At 37.0% G+C, this 16,332-nt stretch overlaps 1 protein-coding gene and 1 long non-coding RNA gene across 4 annotated transcripts in view; one reads left to right on the top strand and one right to left on the bottom strand.

The window, feature by feature from the left end:
- Positions 1-8,496, top strand: part of PRRC1 (proline rich coiled-coil 1) — a 32,306-nt gene extending 23,810 nt beyond the window's left edge. For both annotated transcript variants that reach the window (XM_072957529.1, XM_072957530.1), the window contains exon 9: positions 5,210-8,496. In XM_072957529.1, the coding sequence (XP_072813630.1) occupies positions 5,210-5,419 (210 nt within the window). In that variant the 3' untranslated portion in view covers positions 5,420-8,496. The remainder of the gene's footprint in view (positions 1-5,209) is intronic.
- The window catches only part of LOC107034508 (uncharacterized), a 340,267-nt gene that overhangs the window by 4,767 nt on the left and 319,168 nt on the right, over positions 1-16,332 (bottom strand). The gene's annotated exons all lie outside the window — the stretch shown is intronic.

Below are 16,332 nucleotides of genomic sequence, written 5' to 3'. Positions count from 1 at the left end.
TAGAACACTCCCTCACACTATGAACGAAAATAAACTCAGAATGGCTTAAAGACAAACATGAGACAGGACATGATAAACCTCCTAACAGAACATACGCAAAACATTCTCTGACATAAATCTCAGCAATGTTCTCCTAGGACAGTCTACCCAGGCAATGGAAAAATAAAGCAACAAATAAACACATGGGACATAATTAAACTTAGCTTTTGCATAGCAAAGGAAACCCTAAGCAAAACAAAAAGACAACCTACAGAATGGGAGAAAATATTTGCAAAAGGTGAGACTGACAAAGGTTTTAATTTTCAGAATATATAAGCAGCTCATGCAACTTAATAAAACCAGAAAAAAAAACCCAGAAAACGAAAGAAAAAATGGGCAGAACACCTAAACAGACATTTCTCCAAATAAGACATACAGATGGTCAGTAGACACATGAAAAAATTATCAGAGAACAAATTATAAGAGAAATGCAAATCAAAACTCCAGTGAGGTATCACCTCACACCAGTCAGAATGGCCATCATTCAAAAGTCCACTAATGATAAATGCTGGAGAGGATGTGGAGAAAAGGGAACCCTCCTACACTGTTGCTGGGAATGAAGTTTGGCGCAGCCAATATGGAAAACAGTTTGGAGATTCTCAAACACCAAAAATAGACTTACTATATGATCTAGCAACCCCACTCCTGGGCATATATCCAGAGGAAATCTTACTCAAAAAGATACATGCACCCCAATGTTCACAGCAGCACTATAGACAATAGCCAAGACATGGCAGCAACCTAAATGTCCATTGACAGATTACTGAATAAAGAAGTTGTAGTATATTTATACAATCGAATACTACTTAGCCATAAAGAAGAATAAAATAATGCCATCTGCAGCAACACAGACATAGAGATAGTCAGTGTAAATGAAGTAAGCTAGAAAGTGGAAGAAAATTACCATGTGATATCACTTATATGCGCAATCTAAAAGAAAAAAGAGGACGCTAATGAACTCATTTAGAAAACAGAAACAGACTCGCAGACATTATTAAACAATCTTATGGTTACTGGGGGAACAGGGTGGGAAGGGATAAATTTGGGAGTTTGAGATTAGCAAATGGTAGCCACTATATACAAAAACAGATTTAAAAAACAAATTTCTTCTGTATAGCACAGGGAACTACATTCAATATCTTGTAATAACCTTTGATGAAAAAGAATCTGAAAACAAACATATGTATATGTATGCATGACTGGGACATTTTGGAGATTCCTCAAAAAACTAAACTTAGGAGAGTCCTAAAAAACCAGAAATTAACACACTGTGAATGACTATACTTCAATAAAAATAAATAAATAAAGCAAAAAATTTCAAAGGATATATAATTTCATACATAAATTGCTGGCGTCCATTTTATAAATGGGAATTAGGTTTATAGTCCATAAAAATCCGTAGGTAGCTGTGATTTACATTTTTCTGTTGTTGTTACAGTTTACTATTTCTCCTAATGCACTGAAATTTGTTTATGCCACTTTTTTAGCACCTAAAATGCAAATGTTACAAACAGGAATAAAGCAGTGACATAATTGGGTAGCTTATCATCTTTGCAAGGCCGCAACAGTGGGGAGCTTAAAGTGTTTGGAATTAATAGCTTCTCTCCCTTTTCTAGGTAGCAGTTTGCCTAAAACAGAAGAATTTGGGGAATTGATTATGAATTTTCAGTTACTATTAGATTCTGTGATTCTTGGCATTAGATTAGGTCTAGTCAGATTTAGTTAGTGAATAATGATTTAAAATCAGGATACCTAGTTTTTCATTTCACTTTAATCCTAATGAAGTCAGTGATCTTTTACAAAAACAAAGACTTAAGCATAAGACCAGGACATCATAAACCTAGAAGAGAACAGAGGCAAAACATTCTCTGACATAAGTCATAGCGATGCTTTCTTAGGGCAGACTCCCAAGGCAATGGAAATAAAAGCAAAAATAAACAAATGGGACCTAATCAAAACTTAGGAGCTTTTGTACAGCAAAGGAAACCATCAAACGAAAAGGTAACCTACAGAATAGGAGAATATTTGCAAACGATGTGACTGACAAGGGCTTAATTTACAGAATATACAAACAGCTCATACAACTCAACAACAAAAAAAACCCAAGCAAAAAATCGGCAGAAGACCTAAATAGATATTTGTCCAAAGAAGACATAACAGATGGTCAGTAAACTCAAAAAAATGCCCATTATCACTAATTATCAGAGAAATGTAGGTCAGAATTGCAATGAGGTATCACCTCACACTGGTCAGAATGCCCATCACTGAATTGTCCACAAGCAGTATATGCTGGAGAGGGTGTGGTGAAAAGGGAACCCTCCTACACTGTTGGTGGGAGTGTAGTTTGGTGCAGCCACATTGGAGAACAGTATGGAGATTCCTTAAAAAATTAAAAATAGACTTTCCATATGATCCATTATCCTACTCCTGGCCATATATTCAGAGAAAACTAATTTGAAAGATACATGCACCCCAGTGTTCATAGCAGCACTATTTACAATAGCCAAGGCATGGAAGTAAGCTGTGTCCATCGACAGATGACTCGATAAAGTAATGGTGGCGCTGTGTGTGTGTGTGTGTGTGTGTGAGTGTGTGATGAAATACTACTCAGCCAAAAAAGATAATGAAATGCCATTTGCAGCAATGTAGATGAACCCAGAGATTATCATACTAAGTGAAGTAAGTCAGACAGAAAGACAAATATATGGTATCACTTACATGTGGAATCTAAAAAATGATCAAATAAACTTTACAAAACAGAAATAAACTCACAGATATAGGGAATAAACTTCTGGTTACTGAAGGGGAAAGGGAGTCGGGGAGGGATGAATTAGAAGTTTGGGATTAGCAGATACAAACTACTATATATAAAATAGACGGACAACAAGGTTCTGCTGTACAGCACAGGGAATAACCTATAAGGAAAAGAATATGGGAAAAATTATGTGTACAACTGAATCACTTTGCTGTACACCAAAAACTAACACAACATTGTAAATCAACTATACTTTAATTTAAAAAGTATATAAACTAATCAAAACTGTATACTAATACATAATTTTGTGTGTGTGTGTGTATACACATACACATATTTACCTTAAAATGTATATAAATGAATGGTAGGGGGAAGGCCTGGAAAAAACACAACAGGCTTTTAATGTGCTTAACTCTGCACAGTGGTGTTCAAGGGGTGTCATTTGCTTTTTAGTTTTCCATTTTTCTGTTGTCATTGTTTTATTTTTTTCACAAGGTTCAAAATTAAGATACAAAAGTGTGTGTGTACTGAGATGCCTTCCTCTTACCCCTGCTCTCAGCTCTCCTGTTTCTTTTATCCATTGGGAAATATTTGATTCCTTGCTAATTTATAGTTGGAATTTTTTATTTAATAGAAATTAGTCTTGAAGGGAATTGTACCTACAATCAGCACATACACTAGTGAAAATCAGGAAGTTTATACAGTTTACGCTTGTTAAACTTAAATATTAATGATCCCTCCTCCCCCAATTCAAAACCCAGTTTCTGGACTTTTGCTGATGTTAAATATCTTGTTTCTCAAAAGTGTAATCCTAGGCCTAGAACCGTAATTATCACCTGAAAACTTGTTAAAAATGCATTAAAATGGGGGGTAACAGAAAGATGGTCAAATGGTACAATCTTCCAGTTACAGGATAAATAAGTACTAGGGATATGATGTGTAGAATGGGGAGTTAACACTGCTGTGTGATGTATATGACAGTTGTTAAGGGGTAAATCCTAACAGGTCTCATCATAGGGAAAAAAGTTTTCTTTTTTATTTTGGGGTGTTTTTTTTGCTTCATTTTATTGTATCTAAATGAGATGATTATCACAGTAATCATTTCACAATAAATGTAAGTGAAACCATCATGCTGTACATCTTAAAACTTACACAATGGTGTGTGTCAGTTACATCTCAAAACTGGGAAAAAGGGATTTGTGCATTGCCCATTTAGTTTGGGGTTTTTTTGTTGTTGGTTTTTTTTTTTTTTTTTTTTTTTAAGTAGACTCCTGAGCCCTAACCCAAGGCTACAGAATTCGGATCTGCAATTTCACAGGATCCTCAGGTGCCTGGTGTACATCACATTTGAGAAATACAGTTCTGCGAGTGTCTCTGAGGACCTGAGTGCTTTGCTTTATCTGCTGTCTCTCTTCTTTGAAACATAGGAAGATGCTGCTAGCACAGCGTATGTTGTGGAAGAGAAGACTGAGGGCAGGGTCCCCAGCTGCTGGGCTATGGGCAGCAAATTTTCCTGGAAACTATTTTATAAATACTGTGCTCTTTCTCTTGGAACCATCTCTGAGTTTTCAATTCAGTGGTCTGAGGTGAGACGTGAAAACTGTGGTTTTGTTAAAAAAAAAAAAGAAAGAAAAGAAAAGCATCTCGGGTGATTATAAGGTATAGCACACATTTGGGAATCACTGCATGGATATCCATCCTGCATACAGGTAGCTCCCTGGACTAGACCTAACGCTGTAGAACAAAAAGCCCTCCATCATTCTAGGATATCAAGCAGTGGCCTGACTCTCACACCTGGGTAGGTGAATACATGATTTCAGTGGCAGCAGTCGTAGGCTGTGTTAGGCGTGAGTGACGTGACAGAGGTTGGTGCTCGCTCTCTCCTAGGCTGGATGCTGTTTGATCTGTATTGTCTTATTCACGTGTAAATGAAGTTTCCAGGAATGTTCTTCTACAAATTATTTTAACCGTTCTTTTCTGATAGGCTTGACGCGTTAGTAAGCAGTTTACCTCCTTCTGGTAGGAATTTCATTACTGTTAAAGAGATGAAAGTAACATTCCTATTTTAGCACTAATCTTACTATTATACCTGAAGTGATGCTGAATGTAGAACTATAATTTAAACCTTGTGACACTGAGCTCTTTTAGGTTGGAGTCATTAGATTTAAGACTTGGATTATATTTAAAGAACAAAATGAGATTACTGTGGACATTTTAAACCAAGTGTATGCATGCAATATTGTCTTGATTCTTTTGCAGCCTTACAACTTCAAAGATACAGTTGGCAGCTTAGCTGTCTTAGGGTTTGTCATAATCTATATTAAAAGCAACCTGAGAGATTTCGAAATACCACCTATAGCTACTTCCAGTGATACTTTTTAATGAAATTAAAATACCAATTTCTTTTTTCCTTAGGCTCAAAGTCTAACTCCCCAGGACTACAATCTGAGGTGGTCAGGCCTTTTGGTGACGGTGGGTGAAGTCTTGGAAAAGAGTTTACTAAACGTCAGCCGGACTGATTGGCACATGACCTTCACGGGCATGTCTCGGCGGCAGATGATCTACAGCGCGGCCAAAGCGATCGCGGGCATGTACAAGCAGCGCCTGCCGCCCAGGGCCGTGTGAGGACGCCCGCCCGGGACACGGCGGCTTGCCCACGGTGAGCTTGCTGGGGGAGGAAAGGTGGTTCCTTCTCAGACGGGACAGCTCTGATCAGTCCGGCACCTTTGATCATTTCCCTGTAGGCTGCAGTTTCTCTTTTCCTAGGAAGGCATGTATCATTCCAGTAGGTGAGAAGAAAAATCCTTTTTATGATTATGTAATTTCACATACCATGGTCCTCAAAAAGTATATAAATATTTTTATAGGACAATTTGATACACCAAATTTAAGGTGAAAATTTAAGCGCTAAGATATACTTGATTACTTTGTTTTTTTAAGAAATACTTGTCAGAACATGTTTACTGAATAGTTCTTAAAAGCATGGTTTCTTTCAATTCATGATTCATTTCTTCCACACCAGTCTTTGAAACTGTGTGTGTGCACGTGATCGCGGTTCTGCGGCTGAGCGGTGTGCTCAACTGTGGACCCTAGGCACCTTATAGGGAGATGGTGCACACTTCTATGCATATTTTTAACATGGGCCAGAATAACGGAATCCATCATTTTCTTTTGGTTAACATGTTATACATAGTCTGAAAAATTCTGTTTTCTAAATAAGTTTTAGCATTTTGTATTAGTATATGTTGAGCATTGGTATTTTTTCATTGGTTTTTGACAGCTAAGGGACAAATGATTCTAGTGTATTTAAATCAGAAACATTTTGGTTTTTTTTTTTTAATAATACCATTCAGTGCTTCCAGGTAAATTGTGACAGCAGCCCCTATTTCTACTGTCACTCATTTCCCCAACTGTAATAGAGAAACTTTTGAGATGGAGTTACTTTGTTATTTATGGAATTGTATGCCTTTTGTTTTAATTAAGGTTACTTCTTTAGTTTGCCTTAAATGCTGCTTTTCTAACTTTGTGCCATTCTGCCTTTACTTTTTATGGAAGCTTTCAAAGGAACTATTTTTTAGTTAGTGTGATTTATTTAGTCCATTACGTTTGTATTTAATGAAAGCTTCTTTTTCCCCCAAATAATATATTTTACCATTTTGGGATTTATATAAATCAAAAATAAAAAGTTCGTCATATACTTTTGAACTCTGTGTATGACAGTTCAAATATCTTTTTCAAAATACTTTCTTATACAAATGTAATTTAATTTTTATTTACTCTTCTATACAAGTCTTTAGATGTAAAAGAAGTAGCACAATCTTATAAAATCTTTTAAGGTGTTGAAGTTGTTATCCTGTACTGTCATTACATGTAATGTTTGCTTTGTATTAATATTATTTCAAGTACTTACTTGATTTCTGTTCTTTTTCTACCTGAGGATGAGAAGATTAAGTATTAATTTTACAACTATGGTATGTGTTAATTTCCAAGCACTATATAATGATTGTTCAGTGCAATTCAGACTCTGTGTCATGGAAAGTAATGAGAGAAGACAGATGTAGCCAGTTGTTATAGCATAATAGGGACAAAATACTTATTCTCCCTCTTTATTGGTATTTTTGGAACACTTCATCTGTGTTTTCTCCATCTTTTTTGAATAAGAGATGCCTTTCGCTACCATTTGTTTCTGTGCTTTATTTTTAAAAGCTACCGTTTTCTAATATTTTATCAAGCACTGGCCTGATGACACATCACTGTTTGGAGTGAAGGGACAAATGCCCATATTTAATATTTCTGCCTTTTCCTCCTCCAATTATAGGGAAATTTTACAAGTCCTAAAAATATCTGAGTTTTAATTTTCTGTTTTACCAAGTCTCAAATATCTTAATTTGATATTCAGGGTTGTTTTCATAGAATCATGGACACTGATACTCCATTAGAGGATGATTTTCCTAGAGTCCCCGAACACCAGTGGCTGACTGTTTCTAAGGCGTGGGTGTAGGTGATTTCCCTGCACTTGGCAGTCTGCACCTTCAGAGCTTTGTAAGTGAGGATTAGGGGAGGGAAGATGGAAAAGATAAATACATGATCTCGTTCTGGCCCAGTTACCTTTGAAAGGTATCCGTGTATGACTGACTCCACACACTCAACTTTCCCAGCCTCTTTATCTTTTCATTCTTAGATTTCCCTGCTGTACAAGGGACAAGTAAAGTAACCGGTTGTCTGTCACACACCACAACAGCGTTAGCCAGGCGGTCTTTCCGTGTTGGTTTCATTTTGGCGTGAAATAGGCTGACCATCAACCTAAGACCACGGTTCCTTCCCTTTGCCACTCGCCCACATGCCCCTGTTCTTCTCCTGGTCTCCTCTGAACTTCCACACAATCATTTTTTAGGGAGAGCTGAGCTGGGGGCTATTTGTTATTTTTGCCCCCTCAAGCTTCTTGGGACAATCTGTCTCTATCACAGTTCTTTGCCACTATTGTTTTGGTTATGTTTGTGTTGTTTTTCTTCTGAAGTGCTCCCAGAACCATGTACTGAATTTGATAAGCTTGTACACTTTTTTTCTTTTAAGTAAGCAGTATGAAAGAATGGGGAAAAAATGCAGGAAGAGTAATTTAACATCATACTCAGGGACAGAAAGTACTCAAAGTTTTCAATATTGTCCTGTTAGTAAGTTCATTAGGTAACCTTGGGTGCAGAGCATGGCCTCAGAATTCTAGGGGGAAAGCATGACACAATACCAGTAGCTGTGTCTCCTGAGTCTCTGTTGAGTACTTCCTCATTCTTTGTTCTTCTTTCTCTCAAGAGATTAATGAGGCAGAAAATTGAGATGAATGGATGTAGACAAAATGGTAGTATGATAATATAAACAGACAAGAATACAGATGAAAGTGTATCATGTACATCAATTCAACATTATGCAAATTAGTCATTACTCAGGGTCAACTAACTTAGTTTAAGATGCTGAACTTACTTTGTTCCTTGGTTAGAAAAAAATTTGAACAGGAATTTGTGTTCTCTGAAGCCAAAATGATAGTATCCTTTGCTCTAAAAGATGCTGGGTTATGCATAAATTTAAAAACTTGGATTTTTACTCCCAGAATATACTTTTTTAAAAAGACACTATGTAGGATGATGTATTGGATAAAACCAATTTTGTACGTATGTAAATATGTCATAAATAAATCATACCTCGACTTATTTCCCAAAGGTGTATGATGATTTTTTTGAAGTGCTCATCATATTAATATCATGTTAGAAGGACCCTTTTCCTTTTTGTCTCAACTGGCTACTGGCTGCCAAGAACTCTTACGGAACAGCAACTTCAAATACAATCTTTCAAGGGTAACTATGACACTTAAAGACAGTTAGCCCTCCATACCCATAACTCTGCATCACAGATCAGCCAACCACAGATCTTACAGTACTGTAGTATGTGTAGTATTTATCAAAACAAACAAACAAACAAAAAAACAAAAAACAAACACCTTTGTGGACCAAGGCCAAGCTGGCAGAGTAGAGAGATTCACAGCTCACCCTCTCCCACAAATACACCAAGAATTACATCTACAAACCCACTGAATTGCACAGAATACCTACTGATCTCTGGCAGTTAGAGTGTCTCTCACTTCAAAATACAAGAGGATTCTCACAAAATCTGGTAAGCCCAAAAAAAAAAAAAAGAAAATATTGGTGCAGGACCAGTTCTGCAGGCAGGGAGGGAGCAGCATAGGAAGGAAGGCACCCTCAGGCTGGGACACCCCCTCTCCAGCCGGAGGTGAGTGTGGACAGAAGTGGAACTTTTAAGGCTCAAAGGAGAAAATGGCAGCTGCTAGGTAGACAGAATTAAGGGAAACTGACATGGAGGGTCCCTAGTCCCCAGCCTTAGATGCGAGTCAGCAAGGACAAACTGACACTGGCTGCTGGAGATTGGTGACAAGGCCAAGCTGAGGCAGCCTTAGGGGACTGGAGGGTTGTGTGAGCTCTGGGTGTGTGTGTGGAAGAGAACAGCCTGGGACCCCCATAAAAAAGCACCTCTAATGGTGTGTGTTGCAGGGAGGGGTGAAACACAGCCACACCAGTTGCTTCCTCCCCTTGACTCCGTTGTTGGTGTATTCTTTTGAGAAGAGAGGCAGGGCTTGGTCATAGCCATCACTGCTGTGCAGAGTTGGGCTGAAAGCTGAATCCATAACCAGCAGCTCTGCAACTTCATAGGTGGGACTGAGATTTGTTTACAACCTCAGGAAGAGAGGGTTGATTTTCTCTCTCTGGACCCTTGGTGGACATGCACCTCTGGGACAAACAGGCACAAAGTTCTGGCATGCAGTGGGGGCAAATTTGGGTATTTACAGCAGGCCAGTGAGCCGTACCATACACAAAGGCAAGGCTGGAGTCTGCAATGACCCTGTGGTGCACCATGGATTCAGGTGTGTGACTGCGTGCTCCCTACGGCAGGACCTAGTGCCTGATACTGGCCGATCTGCACTGGTCTTTCCTGGGGCCAAGAACCTGGGGGACACCAGAGAGGGTGGCTGACATTCCTGCAGCTGAGGCAGGGACAAAGGCAGTGTCAACAAAGAGTGCTTTGTAAGCCCACATAACAAGTGACAGACACCACCACAGAGGGCACTTCCCAGTGGACATCTCCTGCAGAGGTACACTCAGTGACTCTTCTTCCCAGCTGAAGTGCTCCAACCCTGCCTACCACGCAGCACAGCTCAGAAACTGGTCTAAAAGCCTCTATTCCAGCAAGAGGGGAGCAGACCCAGCCCCTGTCAAGGCTGTGACAACCACAGAACAATAAAGGGGCCCCCACTCAACAACAACAAACATGGCAGACTCTGATCACCACAGCACCAACCACACCCCCAATCAAAGGGATAACAGCCAACACACACTGAAGAACGATGTGGCAACCATCCATACTAACACAGCCCTCTCAACAAAACTTAGATGCGCACAGCCTACATGGGAATGATCCCACTTTAACAAACAAACAAAAAATAAAACAGCCCTTAAAGACCACAGGAGGTAACTGACATTCCTAAATCCACAGAGCCAGAGAAATATGAAGTAAAATGAAGAAGCAGATGAACTACTCCCAATTAAAAGAACAAGAGAAATCCCCTGAAAGAAGGATCAGTGAAACAGACTTCAATGGTCTACTAGATCAGGACTTCAAGAAGGGAGTGATCAAAGCACCAAAGGGATTAAAAGGGACCATGAACAGAGACAAAGAATACTTTAAAAAGGCAATAGAAACTATAAAGATGATCCAGTTAAAACAGAAAACTCAGTATCAAAGATAAGAGCCAATCAAAAGGCAATCAAAAGCAGTCTAGACAATGCAGAGGAAAGAAAAAGTGACTTAGAAGACAGGACAATGGAAGTCATCCAATCAGAACAGAAGAGAAAAAGGCAAATAAAAATCAATGAAAGCAATATAAGGGATCTATGGGATAATATAAAGCGTGCCAACCTATACATAGTAGGGATCCCAGAGGAGAAGAAAGAGAAAAGGGATTGAAAAGGTGTTTGAAGAAATCATGACTGAAAACTTTCCAAAGCTAAATAATGAAACAGATAACCAAGTACAGGAAGCACAAAGGGTCCCAAACAAGAAGAACCCAAACAGACCTACACCAAGACATAATATTAAGGCCAAAATTAAAGAAATGATTCTAAAGGCAGCAAGAGAAAAACAAAAAATTGGTTACAAGAGAACCCCCATAAGGCTTTCAGCTGATTTCTCTACACAAACACTGCTGGCCAAAAGGGAGTGGCAAGATATTCAAAGTCCTGAATAAGAAAAAGCTGCAACCTAGGATACTCTATCCAGTTAGACTATCCTTTAGAATAGAAGGAGAGAGAAAGAATTTCACAGACAAGCGAAAACTTAAAGTATTCAGCACGACTAAATCTATGCTAAAAGAAATATTGAAAGGTCTACTCTAAATAGAAAAGAAGCAGGAAGCTATAGAAACGTGAAAACCATACTTGGAAATATGATAACAATGAGTTGCAAGAGAATAAACATGAAGATATAAAAAGAAAAAAAAGGGTATCAAAATCACAAAGGGTGAGGGGGGAGCAAGAAAAAATTTTTTTTTCAGTTTTTCTTTCTATTTTTCCCCTTCATTCTTCTTAGGATGAAGCCTACATGACTGACTGTCTAAAGCAAAAATAAACACTAAAGGGTTAACATACTTGAAAAACAGGGTAACCACAAATTAAAAACATACAATAAGAGTCACAAAAACCAAAAAGAAACCAAGATAATATAAAAACTTATCAAACCACAAAAAGAAAAACAAAAAGGAAAAGAAGAAATACCAAATCAACTGGAAAACAAAGTTCAAAATGGCAATAAACACATATGTATCAGTAGTTACTAGAAATGTCAATGGACTAAATGCTCCAATCAAAAGACACAGAGTAGCAGACTGATAATAAAACAAAAGCTTACAATATGCTGCCTACAAGACACTCTCTTTAGAATGAACGACATATAGACTAAAAGTGAAAGGATGGAAAAATATATTTCATACAAGTGGAAGTGGAAATGACAAGAAACCAGGAATAGCAATTCTGATTTCAGACAAAACAGACAAAAACAAAGGCCACAAGAAAAGATAAAGAAGGACAATATATAATGATCAAAGGAGCAATACAAGATGAGGCTATTACACTCATTATAAGAGCATCTGAATATATAAAACAAATACTAACAGATATAAAGAGAAATTAATGGGAATTTTGTATTGATGGGAGTACAATAAGTAGGAGACTTTAACACACCACTAACATCACTGGACAGGTCTCCCAGATAGAAAATCAACAAGGCAACAGAGATACTAAATGACACAATAGAATAACTGGACTTGGTTAATAATTTTAAGACATTACATCCCCCCAAAACAGAATACACATTCTTTCAAGTGCTCATGGAACATTCTGTAGGATAGACTACACACTTGGGCACTAAAAAAGCCTCAACAAATTTAAGAGGATAGAAATTATTTGAAGCAACTTCTCTGACCAAAATGTCATGAAACTAGAAGTCAATCACAGAAAAACAAATGAGAAAAATTTCAGCATAGAGACTAAAAAACATGCTATTAAAAAAAAAGGATTAATGATGGAATCAAAGAAGAAATTAAAAAGTACTTTGAGACAAATAATAATGAAAACACAACCACACAAAATCTATGGGATGCAGCAAGAGCAGTCCTAAGAGGGAAGTTCACTGTGATATAGGCTTTCCTCAAAAAATGAGAAAAATTTCAAATAACCTAACCTACCACCTAAAAGAATTAGAAAAGAAAAAAACAAAACCTAAAGTCAGAAGAAAGAAAGAAATAATAAAGATCAGGGAGCAAATAAAATAGAGATTGAAAAATTAATAGAAAAAAGTCATTCAAACCAAGAGCTGGTTTTTTTTGAAAGAGTAAACAAACAAAATTGACAAACCTCAGGCCAGGCTCACCAAGAAAAGAAAGATGACACAAATAAATAAAATAAGAAATGAAAATGGAGAAATTAACCAACACCACAGAAATATACAAAATCATAAGAGAATACTATGAACAACCATATGGCAATAAGTTGGACAACTTAGAAGAAATGGACAAGTTTCTAGAAACATACAGTCCACCAAAACTGAATTAAACAGAAAGAACATCATTTGACCAGACCAATCACTAGAAGTGAAATAGAATCAGCAATAAAAAGCTTCCCTACAAAATCCAGGACCAGATGGCCTCATTGGGGAATTCTATCAAACATACCAAGAGGAACTCATATCAGTCATTCTCAAACTCTTCCAAAAGACTGAACAAAAGGGAATACTCCCAAACTCATTCTATAAAGCCGCCATCACCCTGATACCAAAGCCAGACAAAGACACTACCCAGAAAGAAAACTAAACGCCAATATCGTTGATGAACACAGATGCAAAAATCCTCAACAAAATATTAGCAAACAGAATCCAACAACACAAAAAAGATCATACACCATGATCAAGCTGGGTTCACCCCAGGGACAGAAGGATGGTTCAACTTAAGCAAATCAATCAACGTGATACACTACATCCACAAGAAAAAGGACAAAAACCACATGATCATCTCAATAGATGCCGAAAAAGCATTTGATAAAAATCAACATTCATTTGTGATAAAAATTCTAACTGAAATGGGTATACAGGGAACATATCTCAATATAATAAAAGCTATTTATGACAAACCTACAGCCAGTGTAATTCTCAATGGTGAAAAGCTGAAAGTCTTCCCTTTAAAATCTGGAACAAGACAAAGATGCCCACTCTGACCACTTCTATTCAACATAGTATTGGAAGTCCTAAGCATAGTAATTAGGCAGGCAGACAGACAGAGAGAGAGAGAGAGAGAGAGAGAAAGAAAGAGAAAGAGAGAAAGAAAGAGAGAGAGAAAGAAAGAAATAGAGAAAGAAAGAAATAGAGAAAGAAAGAGAGAAAGAAAGAAAATCAAATTGGATAAGAGGAGGTAAAATTGTCATTATATGTGGATGACATGATATTATATAGAGAAAACCCTAAAGGCTCCACACAAAAACTACTAGAGCTGACAAAAGAAATCACAAAGGTACCAGGATACAAGATTAACAGACAGAAGTCAGTGGCATTTCTTTACACTAAAAAGGAAGTATCAGAAAAGGAAAGTAAAGAAACGATCCCTTTCAAATTGAATCCAAAAAAATTTAAAACTTTGGAATAAATCTGTCCGAGGAACTGAAAGACTTAACATGCAGTACTACAAAACACTGAGCAAGAAAACAAAACATGATTTAAAGAAATGGAAAGATATCTCATGTTTCTGGATTGGAAGAATTAATATTGTTAAAATTGCCATACTACCCACAGCAATCTACAGATTTAATGTGATCCCTATCAAATTACCCAGGGCATTTGTGACAAAACTAAAACAAATAATCCTCAAATTTATATGGAATCACAAAAACCCCAAAATTGACAAAGCAATACTCAAGAAAAAGAACAAAGGAGGAGGAATAACCCTCCCAGACTTCACACAATACTACAGAGCCACAGTAATTAAAACAGCATGGTATTGGCACAAAAACAGACACGTGGATCCATGGAACAGAATAGAGAGCCCAGAAATAAACCCATAAACTTTTGGTCAAGTAATCTTTGACAAAGGAGACAAGAACATACAATGGAGGAAAGACAGTCTTTTCAGTAAATGGTTTTGGGAAAACTGGCAAGATGCATGTAAATCAATGAACTGCAAACACTTCCTCATACCACACACAAAAATAAGCTCAAAATGGCTTAAAGACTTAAATATAAGACAAGACATGATAAACCTCCTAAGGAAACATATGCAAAACATCCTCAGACATAAATCATAGCAATGTTCTCCTAGGGCAGTCTACCCAGGCAATAGAAAATAAACCAACAAAATAAAAAGTGAGACCTAATTAAATTTATAAGCTTTTGCACAGCAAATGAAACCATAAGCAAAACTAAAAGACAACTTACAGAATGGCAAAAAATATTTGCAAGAGATGAGACTGACAAAGGTTTAATTTCCAGAATAAACAGTTAATAATGAAAAAACTAACAAACCATTCCAAAAATGGGCAAGAAAACCTAAGCAAGTAATTCTCCAGGAAACGCATACAAATGGCCAATAGGCACATGAAAAAATGCTCAATATCGCTTATCAATCAAATGCAAAACGAAACTCCAATGAGGTATCACCTTACACGGGTCAGAATGGCCATCATTCAGAAGTCCACGAATGTTAAATGCTGGAGAGGGTGTGGAGAAAAGGGAACCCTCCTACACTGCTGGTGGGAATGTAGTTTGGTGCAGCAGCTATGGAAAACAGTATGTAGATTCCTCAAAAAACTAAAAATAGACTTAACATATGACCCAGCAATCCCACTCCTGGGCATATATCCAGAGGGAGCTCGAATTTAAAAAGATACATGGACCCCAATGTTCATAGCAGCACTATATACAATAGCCAAGACATGGAAACAACCTAAATGTCCATCGACAGATGACTGGATGAAGAAGCTGTGGTAAATTTATACAATGGAATAATACCACTCAGGTTTAAAGAAGAATAAAATAATGCCATTTGCAGCAACATGGATGGACCTAGAGATTGTCATTCTAAGTGAAGTAAGTCAGAAAGAAAAAACAAATACCATATGATATCCTTCATATGTAAAAACTAAAAAAAAAGTCACTATGAACTCATCTACAAAACAGAAACAGATTCACAGACATAGTAAACAACCTGGTTACCGAGGAAAGGGGGTGGGAAAGGATAAATTTGGGAGTTTGAGATTTACAAATGTTAGCCACTATATACAAAAATAGATTTTAAAAAGTTTCTCCTGTATAGCACAGGGAACTATTTTCAATATCTTATAACAACCTATAATTGAAAAGAATCAGAAAAATATGGTTATAAACACATGAATGTATATATGTGTAACTAAATCACTTGGCTGTACACCTGAAACTAACAGTACTGTAAACCAAGTACCCTTCAATTAAAAAATAAACTTATTTCAACCCCTACCCACCAAAAAACAACTTATGAGCTAAAACTAAACACTTCTAAGAGAATTTCATATAATACCTACTTTAAGAAAAAAAGGTGTAAAATAACTCTGTGCCTTAACAACTGAGAAAAAGTAATACAAACTGAGTCCAAAATTAGCACAAGGAAGGAACTAATAAAGATGAGAGCAGAAATAAATAAAGAACAAGAAAACAATGTAAGAGGTAAACAAAACTAAGAGTTGATTCTTTGAAAAGATAAACAAAATTGACAAACTTTTAGCTAGGCTAATAACCAAAGAAAAAAGAGTGAGGACTCAAATCAACAAAATTATAACTGAAAACGGAGAAATTACAACTAATACCACAAAAATACAAACGTTCCTAAGAGGCTACAATGAACCACTATATGTCAACCAACTGGCAATCCAGAATAAAAGAAGAAATTCTTAGGAAGACACAAC

The sequence above is a fragment of the Vicugna pacos genome, chromosome 3, assembly GCF_048564905.1.
Source record: "Vicugna pacos chromosome 3, VicPac4, whole genome shotgun sequence".
In the NCBI taxonomy this organism is placed as follows: domain Eukaryota; kingdom Metazoa; phylum Chordata; class Mammalia; order Artiodactyla; family Camelidae; genus Vicugna; species Vicugna pacos.
The sequence above is the reverse complement of the archived record's forward strand: the minus strand, read 5'-3'. Positions and strand labels throughout refer to the sequence as shown.